Here is an 18,310-nt window from a genome sequence, read left to right as displayed (position 1 = left end):
ACCTTGAACCAAAGAACTTTTCTTAAATTTATACACATTACAAACATGTGCGCTTAGAATTAGAAGGGGGTTCATTTGGATTAGTTAAGTATAGAGTTAATTTAAAGTTTCATTCTAATTTCATGTTTAAATTTGATTAAAAATAACTTCTGTTTTAAAAACCACTTGTCTTGGTGAATGTCTCTTGCTGCTGGGTTTTGGGATCCTATGGGCTCTTAACAATATGTGCTTGGATATTGACATTGGGCCTGTTCAAAGTAGGAAATGGCTTCTACCAGCAGCAGTTTCTGTTTGACAAAAAATATTGATAGGTGGCTGGCCACATACATTTCCTAAAAATTAATACCCTCACCCTCCCTAAACCACATTCAGCCCCGTGACATCTTTCTACGTTGCATTACTGGGGCCACCAAGGACCTGACCCATTTCCCATCTCTCCTTGCAATGCCAATATGGCAGCTGCCATTAAGAACTGACAAATCACATTTTAATTCAGCAAGTAACATGAAGGTTATCCTGACATCCTGCTTAAAAACAAGGGTCAACAAACCTTCCAAATTTTGTCACTTCATTTTTATTTCGATTCCCATGGGGCATTAGTAAAAATGTCCCATCCATTTGCTCACCAAATTATGAGTAAAATCATGATCCCTGTTCATGAAAACCCATAACATTCAATGTTACACAGATAATCTAGGAAGAATTCTGTAATAAAAGTGAATGAAACATTGAAAGAATTTCCCCCTTATAAATGCTGAGATTATGGTGTGTCAAGAGACCAGGTGAGCAAAAAGAGGCCAAATCGCTGCAACACTTGGATAATCCAAGATGGCACAGACTCCCCTTCACTGCCGAGAAGGAGCCCACTCCTAGCACCATGTATGGGCTGAGGAGCCCTACACTTCCACATAGCGGCAGCCAGCTGGAGAGTGACTCCACGACACAATGACGTAAAGATGGAAGTCAGGGAGTACATCACCAGAAGTGGGTTGGCCAGCGAGCACACGTGGGGAATTTAAAACAGTATGTGGTAGCGCTGCCACAGCGGATGCTACAAGGCGATAACTTCTTACTTGCTGCAACCAAACAGGTCTGCAAGATACACCAACCTAAATAGAAAACTTGACGAGAAATCCCAGAGATCATAAATTCAAAAGGATTAGTGAAATCTTTACTCTGTATTATTAACACCAAAGTCCCTATATTTTTAAGGCATTCGGACAAGTAACTGAGAAACATTACATTTTAAACACATGGTACGTCAGGATCAGAAGGATTGGAGCATTATTGTTCAAGTGACTAAACTTTAAAAAAATAACATCTAACTTTATGAAGAATGTGATACAACAACAGGAAAAACGGATGGAATCAGACTCATTCTCTGAGCATTGGGAAGCAAAGAAAAATGGATTTGTGAGAAGTGGCTTCACGTTCCAAAATCTGCTCGAGACAAAAGTTGAGAACAAAGAACATTTATTTACATTTACAACATTGCAAGGTTGGATACTCTCCCCCGACCTCGGGAAAGTACACTGAGGGCGGGAAGCTTCTTTGTTTTTATACATTTTTCAATTCACCTCCCCTTACATTTTTCCTACATTTATCCTTCTTGGATTGGTTTGGCACTTTTCCCTATTCGCCTGACTCTTGACTGAGTCCGACTTTCTCCTATCCCGTACTCACACCTCCTTTCCCCACCCCCTATTAAACAAGCTCTTTGTGTGTGTACGTGCATATTTCTTAAATTCCTCTGTTATCTTGTTTACTCTGTTCTGCTGTTTTTCATGCGCCATTTTACACAAAGAACATTTGAGCTTTTTTCTTGCTTTTTCTTTCTACCTTCTATAACTGTTTCAGAACTCCTAACATTAAAATAATAACTGTTTCTAAACTCCTAACATTAAAATAATAACTATTTCTAAACTCCTGCAATTAAAATAATAACTATTTCTAAACTCCTTCAGATTTGTTTTCCATCCCTTCCTAAGCGACCCAATGACCCCCGACAGGTCCTCCCCGACTTGCAACCGTAATGAAACCCGAAAGGTCGCACAATGGACGCAAGTCGGAGATTTGCCCCTGTGCGTGGAGCCCTGAAGTCTTAGAGACTATTTTTAAAATCAAACGAGAACAGAGACACAGGGCACGTACGACCCAAAATGTGCAGATTGATTTTGTGACTCCGTTTCTCAGGGTCAATCGGCTGGGGGCAGCCACCTTAATTTCAGTGCGCCTGCGCGACTTGTTAGTTGGCGCTTCCACAAGGACTTTGCTGAGTGGCCCTCAGTCGGCACGTGCGTATCAGCCGCACATGCGCGAACCCAACTCCAAGTAACAAATCCACAGCGCATGCGCCAACCAGACTTCCAAAACTTCACCATTATGGAGGAACATAATCAGGTTGCTAGGCAGGGAAATAACTTATTCCCACAGGCCCACAGGTTGACAATGTAATGTCAGTTGAATGGGTCCGTGGAATGAAAAGGTTGAGAGGGATATGGTTTGTTTGCAAGCAGCTTGGCCAGCAGAAAAGAAGGAGCAAAAGGACTGTTTCAGAGTTGTCTATTTGGACCAGTCATTTGAGTTGAATCTTTAAAAAATTCATGACAGGCTGGACTATCATTTTAGATGGAGATTTTAGATTGACACATGCAGCCCGGGAACAGGCCCTTTCAGCCTATGAGCCACAACCACTCAATTACACCAATGACCTACAACCCCCGGTACGTTTTAAATGGTGGAAGGACCAGGAGCAACTAGTGGAAACCCACGCAGACATGGGAAAAACGCACAACTCCCCACTGACAGTGTCAAATTTGAACCCGGCTCGCTGGCCCCTTAACAGCGTTGTTCTAACCGCGACGCTAACCTCGCCATTCTCAATGGTTCCCAGGGTTCTTCCTCCTACTTTCCATGAGCTGTGATTGCTTCAAATTCCAGTGCCCTTGTTTCCCTGAGGCTCTGACCCCTGCCCAGTGACTCTGTCCCCAATGCTTCTCCCTGGCCAGATGATCATCACTCTCTTTCCCGGCTCTCACCCAAACTTTCTTACCCCATTTCCACCACCTACAACCCCCCTGTCATGTCCCACCCACTCACCCACAGGGCCAAGGGTAATGAGGTGGGGGCAGGTCCAGGCTTTAGTTACACAGCTTGTTGAAGGACAAGTGAGAGCAGGAGTCCTGGGGCAAATGGTGAAGGGTAGTGTGTACTGTAGCAGCCAGCTACAGGGGCACAGCCTCCAGTGTGGGGCGGGGGGGGGGAGAGAGAGGACTGGCTCAGATGGGACAGATGTCCCGGTGCCAGGGGTCAGGGAATTCCCCAGCTCAGTGAAGGTCTGGGATGCTGCCACCGGCAATGAGACTGGACCACTGCTCTCCCCACATCTCCACCGTCTGGGGGTCCCTGGAGCAGCAGGTTCCAAGTCCTGTCAGTGGGGGAAGGGGGAGGTTCAGTAACTGGGGTGGGGCAGTCCGATGCGTGATCGATTGGAGATGGGCCGAGAGGATCGGTCCAGTGGGAGGTCAGACATGATGGGGAATGGGCCTTTGGGGCAGGCCCAGTGGAGGGCTGGGGCTTCAGGATGGGTCTTGTGGGGAGGCGGGGGCTTTGGACACCAGCCAGTGGGGGACAATGGCTTTGGGAATGGACCTGGTGGGGGTCAGGGGCTTTGGGGAGGAACCAGTGGGGAATTGTGTTTGTGAGAGGACCTGTCAGGCAAAATAATTAGTGACAGGCCGAGTTGGGAACTGTATTGGGGACGGAATCGGTAGGAGTTGGGAGGTCCCGGTGGGGATGCGATTGGGAATGGATCCAGTGGGGGATGGTATTGGGGTCTGATCTGGCGGGGGACGGTATTGGGGTTGGATGCAGTGGGGGAATGGATTGGGGATGGATGCAGCAGACGACGGGATTGGGGACGGACTCATCGGGAGACGGGATTTTGGATGGAACCGGCGGGGACAGGATTGGGGATGGACCCGGCGGGGGTTGGGATTGGGGATGGACTCGTCTGGAGACGGGATTTTGGATGGAACCGGCGGAGACAGGATTGGGGATGGAACCAGCGGGGGACGGTATTCAGGTTGGACCCAGTGGGGATGTGATTGGAGATGGACCCGGCGAGGGATAATATTGAGTATGGACGTGGTGGAGGAGAATTTTGGAGATGGACCCGGTGGGGGATGGACCCAGCAGGGGACTGCCCATTAACTCACTCTTCAATGCCTCACACCATCTTTGCCGAATGATCACAGCCAGATGATCACTGCTCTCTTTCCCAGGTCTCACCCAAACTTTCCTACCCCAATTCCACCACCTACAACCCCGTCGTCATGTCCCACCCACTCACCCACAGAGTAATGAGGATGGGGCAGCTCCTGGCTGTGGTCACATAGCTCGTTGAAGGACAAGTGGGAGCAGGAGTCCTGGGGCAAGAGGTGAAGGGCAGCGTGTACTGTAGCAGCCAGCTGAACTGGGCCACATTCTCCAAGGTGGAGGGAGGGAAAGGACTGGCTCAGATGGGACAGATATCCCTGTGCAAAGGGTGAGGGGATTCCCCAGCTTGGTGAAGGTATGGGACGCTGCCACCGGGAAGGAGATGGACCACTACCCTCCCCACATCTCCATTGTCTGGGGTCCCAAGAATAGCTCATATTCCAAGGCCTGTGGGTGGCAGAATGGGGAGGTTCAAGAACTGGGGTGGGGAAGTTGTGATGGGTGATTGATTGGAGAGGGTTCCAGTGAGGGAACGGGTCTGGTGGGTGGACAGACCTGATGGGGATGGGCTTTTGGGTACAGGCAAATAGGTGAGGGGGGATGGGATGGGGACTTTGGGCTGGGCATGTTGGGGGACAGGGGCTGGGTGAAGGCCCTGGTGGGAGTCAGGAGCTCTGGGAACAGTCGAAGCAATGGGTGGAGCATTGGGGACGGGCCCAGTGGGGGACAAAGGCTTTGGGGACGATCTCAGCAGGGGGCGGGGTTTGGGGACGGGCCTGGTGGGAGGTGGGGGCTTTGGGGATGGGCCTGGTGGGTGACAGGGGACAGTATTGTGGATGGAGCCAGAGGAAGGAGACCACCCCTGGAGCTCCAGTTCACCATTGGGTCACTAACCTTGGCCCACAGATGTACTTTGATCTGCGGGAACTTGAATTCGGTGCACTTGGGGTTCATCTCTCGGATCTGCTCCCTGGTTGAGGTCCCCAACACCTATTGGAACAGAAACCACCTTCACTACTGGCTCAAGGTGAGGGGAGCAGGAGAGTGACAAGGGGAGGGGATGCAGTGTATGCGTACCAGGTCAGGCACATGGGACGAGCCCAAGAACTGGGGTGGTGGTGAAGGCAGAAATCTTAGGGGCATTTAAGAGGCTCTGAGTCACATGGATGAAAAAAGAATGGAGGATTATGAGGGAGGAAGAGGTTAGTTATTTTTATTTTGGTAGGAATACATCAGTCGGCACAACATCGAGGGCTGAACTGCTTGTACTGTGCTCTCGTGTTCTATGTTAAAACCTGTCAGTCTTTCAGCAAGCGGAGATGTTGGGTAGGGAATGCTGCCGACTGGCACATTCCAGGCTGCAGGAGTACATGATGAGGAATGGACGGAGACTTGGCGCTGCCAACACCAAGGCACTATAGGGATGGATCATAACCCTCCCATTACTGGGCACTGAGAGGCTGAGACCAAGGGGAACTCCTCCAACAGCACAGGGGCAGTAACCACACGGTATCAAAATGGTGGCAATGAAGAGAAACAGAGACGTATACAGCAATGTGCAGTGAAGGGAATATCTGGATTCAACAGGAGGAGGAGAAAGGACTTGCAATGGTCTTCCTCTTTGGAAATAATTTCTGAATAATGTCAATTTTGTGGGGTGGGGGGTTAGGGAAGAGAAAAGCCCTACTCAGTCAACTTTGCTTCATGAGATACATTCTCCGATCCAGGAAATCTCTTCTGCACCTGCTCCAAAGTACAAGGTCAAATTTATTACCATTGGATAACACAAGTACGACCTGATGAAACAGCGTTCTTGGGGTAAACACATGTAAACACACAACCAAGCCCTCACACTAACAGACAAATGATACATGTGCAGCACGTCCAGAAAAATAACTCCATATTGTTGAATAAATAGCAGAGTCGAGGAGTATTTGTATGAGCAGCTCATCAATCGTTCCACGTTCTCCCTGCTTGGAGGAAGCAGCTGTTCCTGGGCCTGGAGGTACTGGCTCTGAAATTCCTGAATCTCTTTCCCGACGGGAATAGCTGGATGATGCTGTTGGCCGGGTGAAGGGGTCCTCGATGATTTTGTCAATGATCATAGTGGATCACATTGATATTTGGGGTGGTGGGGGGCAAGAGGGTGTCCCCAGTGTTGCTCTAGGCCTCTTCAGGTCCCGTGGATTGACCTCTGATCATTTAAAAAATATATTATTTATAAATTAAATACACAAAAAATTAACACAATTAATAATAATACAAATTAAATACAAATATATGTGGTATATATAAAAGAAAGAATAAAGAAATCCCCCCATAAACCACCTCATGCCCCCTCCATCTGGACATTAGCAAACTGGCCTCTACTCAGCCCCCACGACACAGATATAGGCGACTGAAAGCAGCGAACAGTGCTCCATTCACTGGTTCTGGGGAGGTGGGGGATCATGTTAACTGGGAATCCACCCTATACACAAGATGGCTGACGAACATGGTGACCGCACAGAGTCCACGGGGACCAACAACTTTCATCCCAGGGGACAACCCGCACGGAAGGAATCAACAAGGACAGGAATATTGACCAATCGGAGGCCGGCGCAAATGTGACATCACTCCTGTCGACAGTAGCGGGGAGAGAATAGAAGTAGAGCTATCAGTGTAATGAAGCATCTTTAACTTTGATTGCTTGAGTGTGTGTCCTCCTTTCCACCCTTCAAAGTAGCGCGAACACTCCAATTTCACATCGGGAGTCACGTGTCAAGTTTCCTTATATGAAGAATGAGAAGTGCACACATACTGTCAAATTTGTTTCTGGGATGTTTTAACCGGGTGATAGGAGGAAAGTTTGAATATGGATCTCTTTGTCATTGGAAAAAAGGGAGATGACCTTACAACATTATGAGAGGACACAGCAGCACGGATCGAGAGACGATAATGCAAAGGAGCCGAACACCAAGTGTCACAATTTCCCAATAACCGATCGGCTGCTTAGACTTTAAGAAATGTCTTAAATGAAAATGAAATATCCTTGGAATTCTCTACCCTATTGAAGGTTCATTTGAAATTGGGATCCATGGACTTGTGATGAGTTTATTGGCGGACACATTCGTAGAGGGATCACATGCATTTAACGTAGATGCAGATACTTTGAAAAAATTAACAGACATTAAATTGGAAGCGTTAATAAATTTGGAGGAAAGATTGAGAATAAATAGTCTCCCTTGTAGTTGGGGTACAATGTATTTCTTGAGATCAGAGGAATCTTGGAGCCAAGACAAAGTGATCCTATGAAATCTAAGGATTTGATTGAGTTGTTGGGGTAGCTGGAAATGGAAGGGCTGAAGGGTCTCCTGCTCTTTCGATTGCCTGTCTTCTGTCTTGCGATGCTGAGTGGGTGCGCCTTTGTGTTCGATCGCTCGCTGATTGGTTGCTTCCGTTGCACGAGTCAATGGGCTGATTCGGTGAGGCCGCTACTTGATTGGACGCTGAAGTCGGGTTGGATTGATAGGCGGATTCGCGGGCTGATTGGCTCGTGCTGTGAGGAGGCGGGACGTTTGCGGCGACATCGTCTGCTCAGGGTCCGTCGCGTCCCCGCTTGCCCAACGGGAAGAAATTGGCGGCGGCGCCGGGATCCTCAGCTGCGCGGTCCAGGGAAAACGGGCGACCAGCAGCCCGGTGGGACCCACCCGGGAGCGCCGGTACCGGCGGGGTGCGAGGCCTGATGACGCCGACAGGGCGAGGCTGGAGGCCGCGGGGTAACTTGCAGCGGGAGGTGGCGGGGGCAGGAGATTGGCAAGTCTGGTTGGCGCATGCGTGGTGATTTTGCGCATATGTTGCAGATACGCATGTGCCGATTGAGGGCGACGAAGCGAAACATTTGCGCAAGCGCCAACTGATGACTGGCGCATGCGCACAGAAATTAAGATGGCTGCCCCCATCCAATGGATCCTGAGTCACAAAGTCAATCCGGACATTTTGGGTCTTTTGTGCCCTGTGTCTCTGTTCTCCTTTGTCAAATCATTTGATTTTTAAAAATAGGCTCTAAGGCTTCACGGCTCTTCGCACGGGGTCAAAACCTCGACTTGCGACCATCGTGGACCCTCCCCCACCCTGAAGCGACCATTGTGGGACCTTTGGACTCCACTACGGTCGCAGGTCGGGGAGGACCTGTCGGTGTCATTGGGTCGCTTCGGAAGGGATGGAAAACCAATCCATTTTTCTTTGCTTCCCAATGCTCGTAGAATGTGTCTGATTCCATCCGTTTTTCCTGTTGTAGTACCACATTCTTCATCAAGTTAGATGTTATTTTTATAAAGTTGACGTACCATGTTTTTAAAATGCAATGTTTCTCAGTTACTTGTCCAAATGCCTTAAAAATATAGGGACTTTGGTGTTAACAATACAGAGTCAAGATTTCACCAATCCTTTTGAATTTATGATCTCTGGGATTTCTGGTCATGTTTTCTATTTCGGTTGGTGTATCTTGCAGACCTTTTTGGTTGCAGCAAGTAAGAAGTTATCGATTTGTAGCATCCGCTGCAGCAGCGCAACCAAATAAAGAGACGTCCCCACAAGGTGAATTTACTGGTTTAAATTCCCCACGTGTGCTCACTGGCCCACCCACTTCTGGTGACGTGCCCCTGACTTCCAGCAGTGACGTCATTGCATTGTGGCATCACTCTCCAGCTGGCTGGTCGCTACGCAGAAGTCAAGGGCATCTCAGCCCGCACATGGTACTAGGCCCAGGCTCCTTCTCAGTGGTAAAGGGGACTCTGTGCCATCTTGGACTGTCCAAGTGTTGCAGTGATTTGGCCTTTTATGCTTGCCCGGTCGCCTGGTGCGCTACAATCTCAGCATTGATTAGGGGAAAATTCTTTCAATGTTTTATTCACTTTTATTACAGAATTCTTCCTAGTATATATGTGTAACATTGAAAGTAATGGGTTTTCATGAACAGGGATCATGATTTTACTCATAATTTGGTGAGCCAAATTATGATAGTGTCAGAAATAAAACTTCTCACACATGAGTCTCTTTAAAACTGATGACACGACAAGCTTTATTTACAAGTCTGCAGAGTTGGACTCAACTGGTTTCTCACCAGTTAAGCCCCGATACATACAGTGCATTGATTTTTATACCTTTATTATTTGCCCTTCCCCTTCTTATTAATACTGTTTTAATTGGTTAGTATTACAAAAACATTCTAAGTATAACTGCATTATTAATTATCACGTTCGTTACGTACGCTGTGAACTCTACATTCACTGAATTCTGTTTCTCACACTTCTTATCAATCCTTTGTCTCCTGCATGTCTCTCACTATGACCATGAAAAGATAGGTTTAAAAAAACATATTCAGCAGCTCCTTCTGTCCTTGACTGCTAGTAAACTCTCTGTCCGTTCTGGCTTCCCTGTTTATGATTAATCATCACATTTTAACTTAAGTCTTTTTAACCTAAATTCTCTATATCACAATCCACCCCTTTCTCTCTTTAAAATGTGTTGAATATATTTATAGATATGAATGGGGATTCTAAGCTAGGGAAGAGAAATGTTTTATGATACATTAATCTCACGCTGAAATAAAAGTCTTACAGGGTCTCCCATCCCCCCTGGTTGCATAGCTTGTTCGACCATGGAAATCACCAGGCTGCGTAGACAGGGAATAATACAGGGCAAAATAAGTAGGAGGAATAAAATACCTCCGATGACCCACAAGAAGGTACGCCACCAGGTTCCTCCAAACCATTTGTCCATCCAATTAAATTGTGGGAAAGGATGCCAGGTTTGAACCGGTACATGGGACAATGTACGAATATTATCAGCGATTTTACGAATGGCTTTTCCATTATCATCAATCTGTAAGCAGCAGTTAGTCAAATTAAGTTTGCCACATACACCTCCTTCCGTGGCTAGGAGATAGTCTAGGGCTAGACGGTTCTGATATATAGCAGAGCGCATTTGACCTTGCTGGGATGCAAGTAATTGCAGGGCTATAGCTGTTTGATTTGTAACAATTTCAAGCACTGCTTGTAAGCGAATTATGCGATTTAACATATATATAGGAGTACGATAACCCCAAGATCCATCTTGAGCCCATGTAGCGGGACCATAATATTGAATTATGCGCTCTGGAGGCCAATCATCTCTCCATTCTCCCAAATGTACCGTGGTAGAGCGGGGTTCACGATGTAATGTATCAAAGACCTTCACGCCTAATTTATGACCGTGATCGTGGGGTAGAAGGAAAAATTCTGGGCGGATTATTCCTAGGAAACAAGTTCCACTCCACTGTGAGGGAAGACGAGTATAAGCTTTATTACCACATACCCAGAATAATCCATTTGGGGATACTCCATACCCCCTTTCCCAAACTCTTTTAAGAACAGGATTTGATTGGTATGGTCCTGTGATGGTGGAAGTGGTACAATTCCAAAACTGAATACTGCTATTAGACAGGGGTAGGCAATTAGTTTTAAAAACAGTGGATAAGAACCAAGTCTGAGGTTTAGGAAACCAAGTGAAAACACCAGGCGAAATGCGAATCCATACAGCCTTGCAGGGACTTTCTCCTACTGGGTATTTGCCGGCTCGTGAGAGACAATAAAAACCAGAGGGGACATTAGAGAGAGACCAGGTTTCTCTTGATCTCGTTCGGTTAGTTGTCCAAATGCGGGAAATCATGGTCAATGAATTGAGAGGTTCTCCCCACCAAGGCCATTGTTCTGACATCCGTGGACCCCCGCAGACCCAACAATTAGTTACATTAAAAGTTCCTGCAATTTTAGTTGCCAGATCTACAAAAAGGTTATCTCCCTCAATTACATTACCGAAACTTACATGGTTATTTGGATGGACTCGAACTAAGTCCGGCTGTCTTAAAGGGACAGGCAATTTCGAGTGTGGAGTGTAACTTCTCATTGGAACAGTACGTTGGTGTATGCAAAACCAGAGTCCATCAGGGCATGGTGGGCTTGAGTCACCTTTCCAACCGTTAATAGGGAAAGGAGTGGTATTAGGAATCTGTATATAATGACCCATATTATTTCCTTCTTTTTCCACACAAGGGGTATATGGATGTTGGGTGGAATTTTCTGCCCAACATTTCTCAGGAACTGAGGTATGGGAAATGAAATTACCTTCCTTTCTTCCCCAAATGTGGTCTTGAAACAGGACCACTGTATCTCTGCATTTCTTACATTTCACACCTGATAAAGACATAGGCAAACTAAGAAAAATCAAAGAACATAACAATAACATTGTGAATTAAGTCTTTTTGCGAAATCGTAAGGTAAGAGGTTTTTCTCCAGGAATACAAGTCCAATCTGAGTTCGTATCAGGGTCCTGTGGCGCCTCTACAGGTCCCTTAAATCTGGATGCGTGTGTCCACCCCTTCTCTCTTGTTCGTGCTGCAGCTTCTGTAGTTAAGAGAACTTGGTATGGACCTTCCCACTGGGGCTGGAGTTTTTCAGTCTTCCAGGTCTTGATAAGAATCCAGTCTCCTGGTTCCACTTTGTGTAAAGAAAAGTCTAGAGGCGGTGTTTGTGCCAATAGTCCTCTCTTTCGTAAATCTGTAAGAGAGCGTGACAGTGCCTGTAAATAGTTCCTAACAAATATATCCCCTTCCCCCAAGGTGGGACACCCCTCAACTGTACTCCAGAAGGGAAGCCCAAACATCATTTCATAAGGGGACAGCCCTACATCTTTTCGTGGGGCAGTACGAATTCTCAATAAGGCTAGGGGCAGACACTTTATCCAAGGCATTTTAGTTTCCACCATTAACTTTGTCAATTGGATTTTTAGTGTTCCATTCATACGCTCGACCTTCCCTGAGCTTTGTGGATGCCAAGGGGTATGTAATTTCCAAGAGACCTGTAATGCATCACAAATCAATTGCTGGATTTTTGAAGAAAAATGTGGACCCCTGTCTGAGTCTATAGAATCCATTATACCATATCTGGGGATTATCTGCTCTAGGAGGAGGCGAGCTACTGTAGAGGCTGTAGTATTTATTGTTGGGAAGGCTTCTACCCATCGGGTAAAGTGATCTATTATCACCAACAGATATTTCCATCTTTGAACTTGAGGTAACTCTGTGAAGTCGATCTGGATACGTTGAAAAGGGCGTATGGCTAATGGTTGACCTCCCATGGTCCCTGTCCTCATTATCTTCTTATTAATTTTTGTGCATAGGTAACAATTTTGCACCTCTTGTTGGGCCAAGGTGTAGATTCCCTTACACACATATTCTCGAAGCACTGTGTCACATAAGGCTTGGGTGCCCCAGTGGCTCTGTTGATGCAGGTGTTTTAAAATATTGCGAGTTATTTCTTTATTTAGAACAATTCTTCCATCTGGTGTTTTCCATGTTCCATCAGGTAACTGGCTTGCGCCCAGCTGATCCATGTTCTTTTCTTCTTTAGCAGTGAAAATGGGAGCTGTCTTTATGCCTTGCCTTATTGGGATTAAAGTCAGCAAACGGACTTCTTGTTGCATGGCTGCTCTTTTGGCTTCTTCATCAGCCAGTCTGTTTCCAATTGCTGTCGGGTTATCTCCCCTTTGATGGCTTGGTATGTAGACCACTGCTATTTCTTGGGGTAATGTTAAGGCTTCTAGAGTCAGAGTAATCATCTGTTCGTGTGCCAATTCCTTTCCTCTTGATGTAATTAGACCACGCTCCTTCCAGATCTTACCAAAGGTATGCACTACTCCGTATGCGTATTTGGAATCTGTGTAAATCGTTCCAATTTTCTTTGCCAGTATTTTGAGGGCTCTCTGCAAGGCATATAGTTCACAGGATTGTGCTGACCAGCTTCCGGGTAGTCTCGTGGATTCTACTACTTTCCAAGTATTTCCTTCTATTATAGCATACCCATTTCTTCTCATTCCGTCAACACATCTGGCGGAGCCATCAATGTAGAATTCATATCCTTCTCCCAGCGGAGTATCGCAAAGGTCTTCTCGGGTCTTGGTCTGAAGATCTGTCAACTCGACACAGTCATGCTCCACCTCTTTCTCTGTTTCACTGCCGTATAAAAATTGAGCTGGGTTGCAGCTATTAATTTTTGCAAACTGTAAATCTTCTCCAACCATTAAAATGGTTTCATACTTTAATATGCGAGAATCAGTCAGCCATCGATGGGCAGTTTGTGTTAATAAAACACTCACAGAATGGGAGGTGTACACAGTCATCTTTCCTCCAAAAGTAAGTTTACGTGCTTCCTCTACCAACAGAGCAGCAGCCGCTACTCCCTGGATACACGTCGGCCATCCGCGAGACACTGGGTCCATCATTTTGGAAAGGAAAGCTACTGGGTGTCGCTGACCGCCTTTTTCTTGTGTTAAAACTCCCACAGCTGTTCCTTGGTTATGAGTGACAAATAGCTGGAAGGGCTGTTTTAAAGAGGGCAGAGTGAGCACTGGGGCTCGTGTTAGGCGATGTTTCAAGTCTTCGAACCATCCCTCCTCCTCCTGGGTCCATTTCAATGGATAGTCATTTTCATTTGTCAGTTTATCATACATAAACTTCACCAAAACTGAGTAGTCCTCTATCCATAACCTACAGTATCCTAAGAGTCCCAGGAATTGTCTTATTTCCTTCTTATTACGGGGTAAAGGCATTCTAGTGATTCCCGCAATTCGTTCAGGGGTAATCCGTTTCTGTCCTTTACTTATCTGGTGTCCCAGATATATCACAGTTTTCTCAACAAACTGTAACTTGTTTCTGGACACTCGTAGACCCTTTTTCCCCAGATAATTCAAGAGTCTAATGGTCTCTCTCCTCATTTCTTGTTCCTTGGGTCCTGATAATAGTAAATCATCCACATACTGCATTAGTTGGGAATCATCAGATTGTGGATAGTCCATCAGGATTTGTTCTAGCATTTGTCCAAACAGGTTTGGAGATTCAGTGAACACTTGGGGCAATACAGTCCACCGAAACTGTCTCCGTCTACCTGTCCATGGATTTTCCCATTCAAACGCAAACATATCTCTACTTTCCTCTTCTAACGGACAAGTCCAGAAGGCATCCTTCAAGTCGATAACACTAAACCACTCATGGTCTGGGGGAATCCGACTCATAATAGTATAGGGATTAGGCACCACTGGGTGGCGGGTCTGAACAATAGCATTCAAACTTCTTAGATCCTGAACTAGGCGATAGGATCCATCTGACTTTTTTACTGGGAGTATAGGGGTGTTATAAGGTGACATGCATTCTTCTAATAGTCCGTCTCGTATTAAAGTCTCAATTACCGGCTGTAGCCCTTTTCTCCCTTCCAAAGAAATAGGATACTGACGTTTCCTTACCGGCTGATGACCTGGTATTAATGTGACATGTAAAGGTGGGATGTCCAGACCTCCTCGATTTCCCTCCTTATACCAGACTCTCTCGTCAATCTGCCGTTCATCCTCTTCCTTTAAAGCGCAAAGGTGGACTCGCACTTCTCCGTCCACAGGGAGAGCACTCAAACCTAGGAGAGCCTGTAAGTCCCTTCCTAGGAGGTTAAATCCAGCCGAAGGTAATAACAAGAGGTCTTGTACCCCTTCTCTTTCTTCCAGTTTCACTGTTACTTGGGGAATTATTGATACCATTCTGGGAGCTCCTTCTATCCCAGAAATTGTCAAATTACTTTTTATAGGCTCAGTTCCGATTGGCACAGTTATTACACTACTTCGTTCCGCTCCTGTGTCCACCATAAACACCACCTCTTCTCCCTTGGGACCAATTTTTAGTTTTACCAGGGGTTCCCTCTTATATTTGGTCCCTAACATTTGGAACCCCTGACACCCCTAATCTTCTTCCATAAGTTCGAGGGCACGCAATTCCCTCTTGTATCGGGGGCATTCCCTCTTAAAGTGTCCTTCCTCATTGCAGTAATAGCACTTAACGAATCTCCGGGGTCTTCCCTCTCTTGGATATTTTGGATTGTTTAGAGGAAGGTTTTGTTTTCTTTCCCCTCTGGATTCAGCATTCATCTGTCGGATAGTCTGTACCATAACCTTTGTCGCCTTCTTTTGATCTTCTTCTTCTCTCTGCACATATACTTTTTGTGCCTTTTTTAACAGTTCACTTAGGGGTTTTTCACTCCAGTCCTCCTCCTTTTCTAGTTTCTTTCTAATGTCTTGCCATGATTTGGAAACAAATTCAATTCGAATAAGCTGTTCACCCATTGATGTACTAGGGTCCACACCAGCATACTGTTGGACATTCTTTCTCACCCTCTCCAAAAAATCAGTAGGGGACTCGTCTTTCCCCTGGTGGTTCCCAAATGCCTTGGTAAAATTGTGACCCTTTGGCACAGCCTCCCGTATCCCTTTAATTGTCCACTCTCTATATTGTCTCATACTTGCCAATCCCTCGGGTGTTCGTTTGTCCCACCTGGGTTCATTTAGGGGATATTTTTGTTCATGGGGTCTAGGGTCCCCAGGTTGTTCATATTCCCACATGAGGAGGGCAGCCCGTCGAATCATCTGCCTCTCCTGGGGTGAAAATAATGTTCCCATTATTGCCTGCATCTCTTCCCACGTATATGTGTTTGGTCCCAAGAATTGGTCAAGCTGTTCAGCCAGTCCTATAGGATCTTCCAATAACTTTTTCATTTCTTTCTTAAATCCCCGCACCTCTGTACTAGTTAGGGGAACATTCACATATCCCGTTCCCCCTCCCGGTCCTCCCATAGGAACTTCTCTCAGGGGATTTAGGTTTATTGAAAACTTTGATGGTCCTGGACCAGTCTGGGATCTTGTCCAGGGTCGGTTTACCGGTGGAAGTTTAGGGTCCGACTCCCTTAATTCATCCTTTTTATCCCGGCCCCCTTCGGGGCAATCAGATTCATCACCTTTCCCCTCCGGTAATAAGCTTTCCTCGGGCGCAGTAGGCACCGGGGGAATATAAGGAGGGGGAAGGTTGTCCAGAGGTTCCCATTTCTTTTCTCCTGCCACTCTCAATTTAAAACATTCTGTTAAGGATCCTGGCCAGGGAACCCAACAAAATGCATATGCTGACTCTTCTTGATTCACCTTTGGTCTCGAATTTACATATATGTTTAATGCTTGTCTAACCCAATCCTCATCAGATCCAAATTTCGGCCACCAGACCGAGGAACCTTTAATAGGTTGTTTTGACCAAAGGAGACAATATTGGACCATCTTTTTCTTGTTTTTGTCCCGATATCTATTACTATCCCAATTTTCGAACATTCTCCCCAAAGGGCTGTCAAGGGGTACTCCCAGGAATTGTCCTGAATTTTCAGACGAGCCCTTAGATTTTGATCCTCCCATTTTCCCACCTAGATCTGTTTATCGTTGCTGAGGACCCTCTCGCTCTGGACCCTACTCCCTTCCTCTCAGACGCCTCGTCGGAGGTGCTGTCCCTCCTTCGGTTACCGCTGAGGTTTCCCTGGGGTTGACCCCTCTCTTCTCGGCACTTCGTCGGAGGTGCTGTCCCTCCTTCGGTTACCGCCGAGGTTTCCCTGGGGTCTATCCTAGAGTCCCGCGACAGGGTCCTCACACAACGACAAAAGATCTATACTTAATCTATTCCGTTAGGTTTTTATCCAAACAGGTGTATCCCGTTACACCTGTTACCCAATCCCCACACCACAATCGTAAGTCGTCACTTACCGGTGTCTTCCCGGGGATTGAACCGTCACCCTTCTCCTCTCCGTCTTGTCGTGTCACCCTGTCCGGATACCACTCGCTCAAGCCGCCCGAAGCGATGAGCAAGGGACTAGGAGCCGCTGAACTCAGCGGGGTGCACCGCCTCCGATGTCCCTCTTCTCGCCTCCCCTCACGGCCGGAGTGTAGATCCCGGACGAGCCCCCATTTGTCAGAAATAAAACTTCTCACACATGAGTCTCTTTAAAACTGATGACACGACAAGCTTTATTTACAAGTCTGCAGAGTTGGACTCAACTGGTTTCTCACCAGTTAAGCCCCGATACATACAGTGCATTGATTTTTATACCTTTATTATTTGCCCTTCCCCTTCTTATTAATACTGTTTTAATTGGTTAGTATTACAAAAACATTCTAAGTATAACTGCATTATTAATTATCACGTTCGTTACGTACGCTGTGAACTCTACATTCACTGAATTCTGTTTCTCACACTTCTTATCAATCCTTTGTCTCCTGCATGTCTCTCACTATGACCATGAAAAGATAGGTTTAAAAAAACATATTCAGCAGCTCCTTCTGTCCTTGACTGCTAGTAAACTCTCTGTCCGTTCTGGCTTCCCTGTTTATGATTAATCATCACATTTTAACTTAAGTCTTTTTAACCTAAATTCTCTATATCACAATAGGACAGTTATTGCTAATGCCCCATGGGAATCAAAATAAAAATGAAGTGACAAAATTAGGAAGGTTTGTTGACCCGTCCTTTTTAGCAGGATGTCAGGATAACCTTCATGTTACTTGCTGAATTAAAATGTGATTTGTCAGTTCTTATGGCAGCTGCCATATTGGCATTGCAAGGAGAGATGGGAAATGGGTCAGGTCCTTGGTGGTCCCAGTAATGCAACGTAGAAAGATGTCACGGGGCTGAATGTGGTTTAGGGAGGGAGAGGGTATTAATTTTTAGGAAACGTATGTGGCCAGCCACCTATCAATATTTTTTTTATCAAATAGAAATTCCTGCTGGTAGAAGCCATTTCCTACTTTGAACAGGCCCAATATCATTATCCAAACAGATATTGTTATGGGCCCAAAGGATCCCAAATCCCAGCAGCAAGAGACATTCACCAAGACAATTGGTTTTTAAAACAGAAGTTATTTTTAATCAAATTTAATCATGAAAATAGAATCAAACTTTAACTTAACTCTATACTTAACAAACCCCAATTAATCCCCTTTTAATTCTAAGTGCACATGTTTGTAATGTGTTTAAATTTAAGAAAAGTTATTTGGTTCATAGTTCAATCTCACTTCTCCTTTTTCCAAGTTCTCTGGATGCAGGCAATTCTGCTGTGCACAGAATGGAATGTGTATACATTTCACCAGGATTTGGTGCTCAAAAGGTAAATGTTTACCGCTCAGGATAGTTCTTGTAGGGTTTTTAGAGAGAGATTTGTTGTTCCAG

General features: G+C 45.9%; 1 protein-coding gene across 1 annotated transcript; it reads right to left on the bottom strand.

The window, feature by feature from the left end:
• Positions 1-9,298: 9,298 nt before the first annotated feature.
• On the bottom strand, positions 9,299-17,527 carry LOC138745417 (endogenous retrovirus group 3 member 1 Env polyprotein-like). Its single transcript, XM_069902419.1, has 2 exons — positions 16,852-17,527; positions 9,299-11,795 (listed from the first exon to the last, which is right to left on the bottom strand). Exon 2 carries the CDS (start codon positions 11,482-11,484, stop codon positions 9,781-9,783), a length of 1,704 nt encoding a protein of 567 aa, XP_069758520.1. The 5' UTR covers positions 11,485-11,795; positions 16,852-17,527; the 3' UTR covers positions 9,299-9,780.
• Positions 17,528-18,310: the final 783 nt, after the last annotated feature.

The sequence above is a fragment of the Narcine bancroftii genome, chromosome 11 (assembly GCF_036971445.1).
Source record: "Narcine bancroftii isolate sNarBan1 chromosome 11, sNarBan1.hap1, whole genome shotgun sequence".
Classification (NCBI taxonomy): domain Eukaryota; kingdom Metazoa; phylum Chordata; class Chondrichthyes; order Torpediniformes; family Narcinidae; genus Narcine; species Narcine bancroftii.
This window is presented reverse-complemented; position numbering and strand designations above follow the sequence as displayed.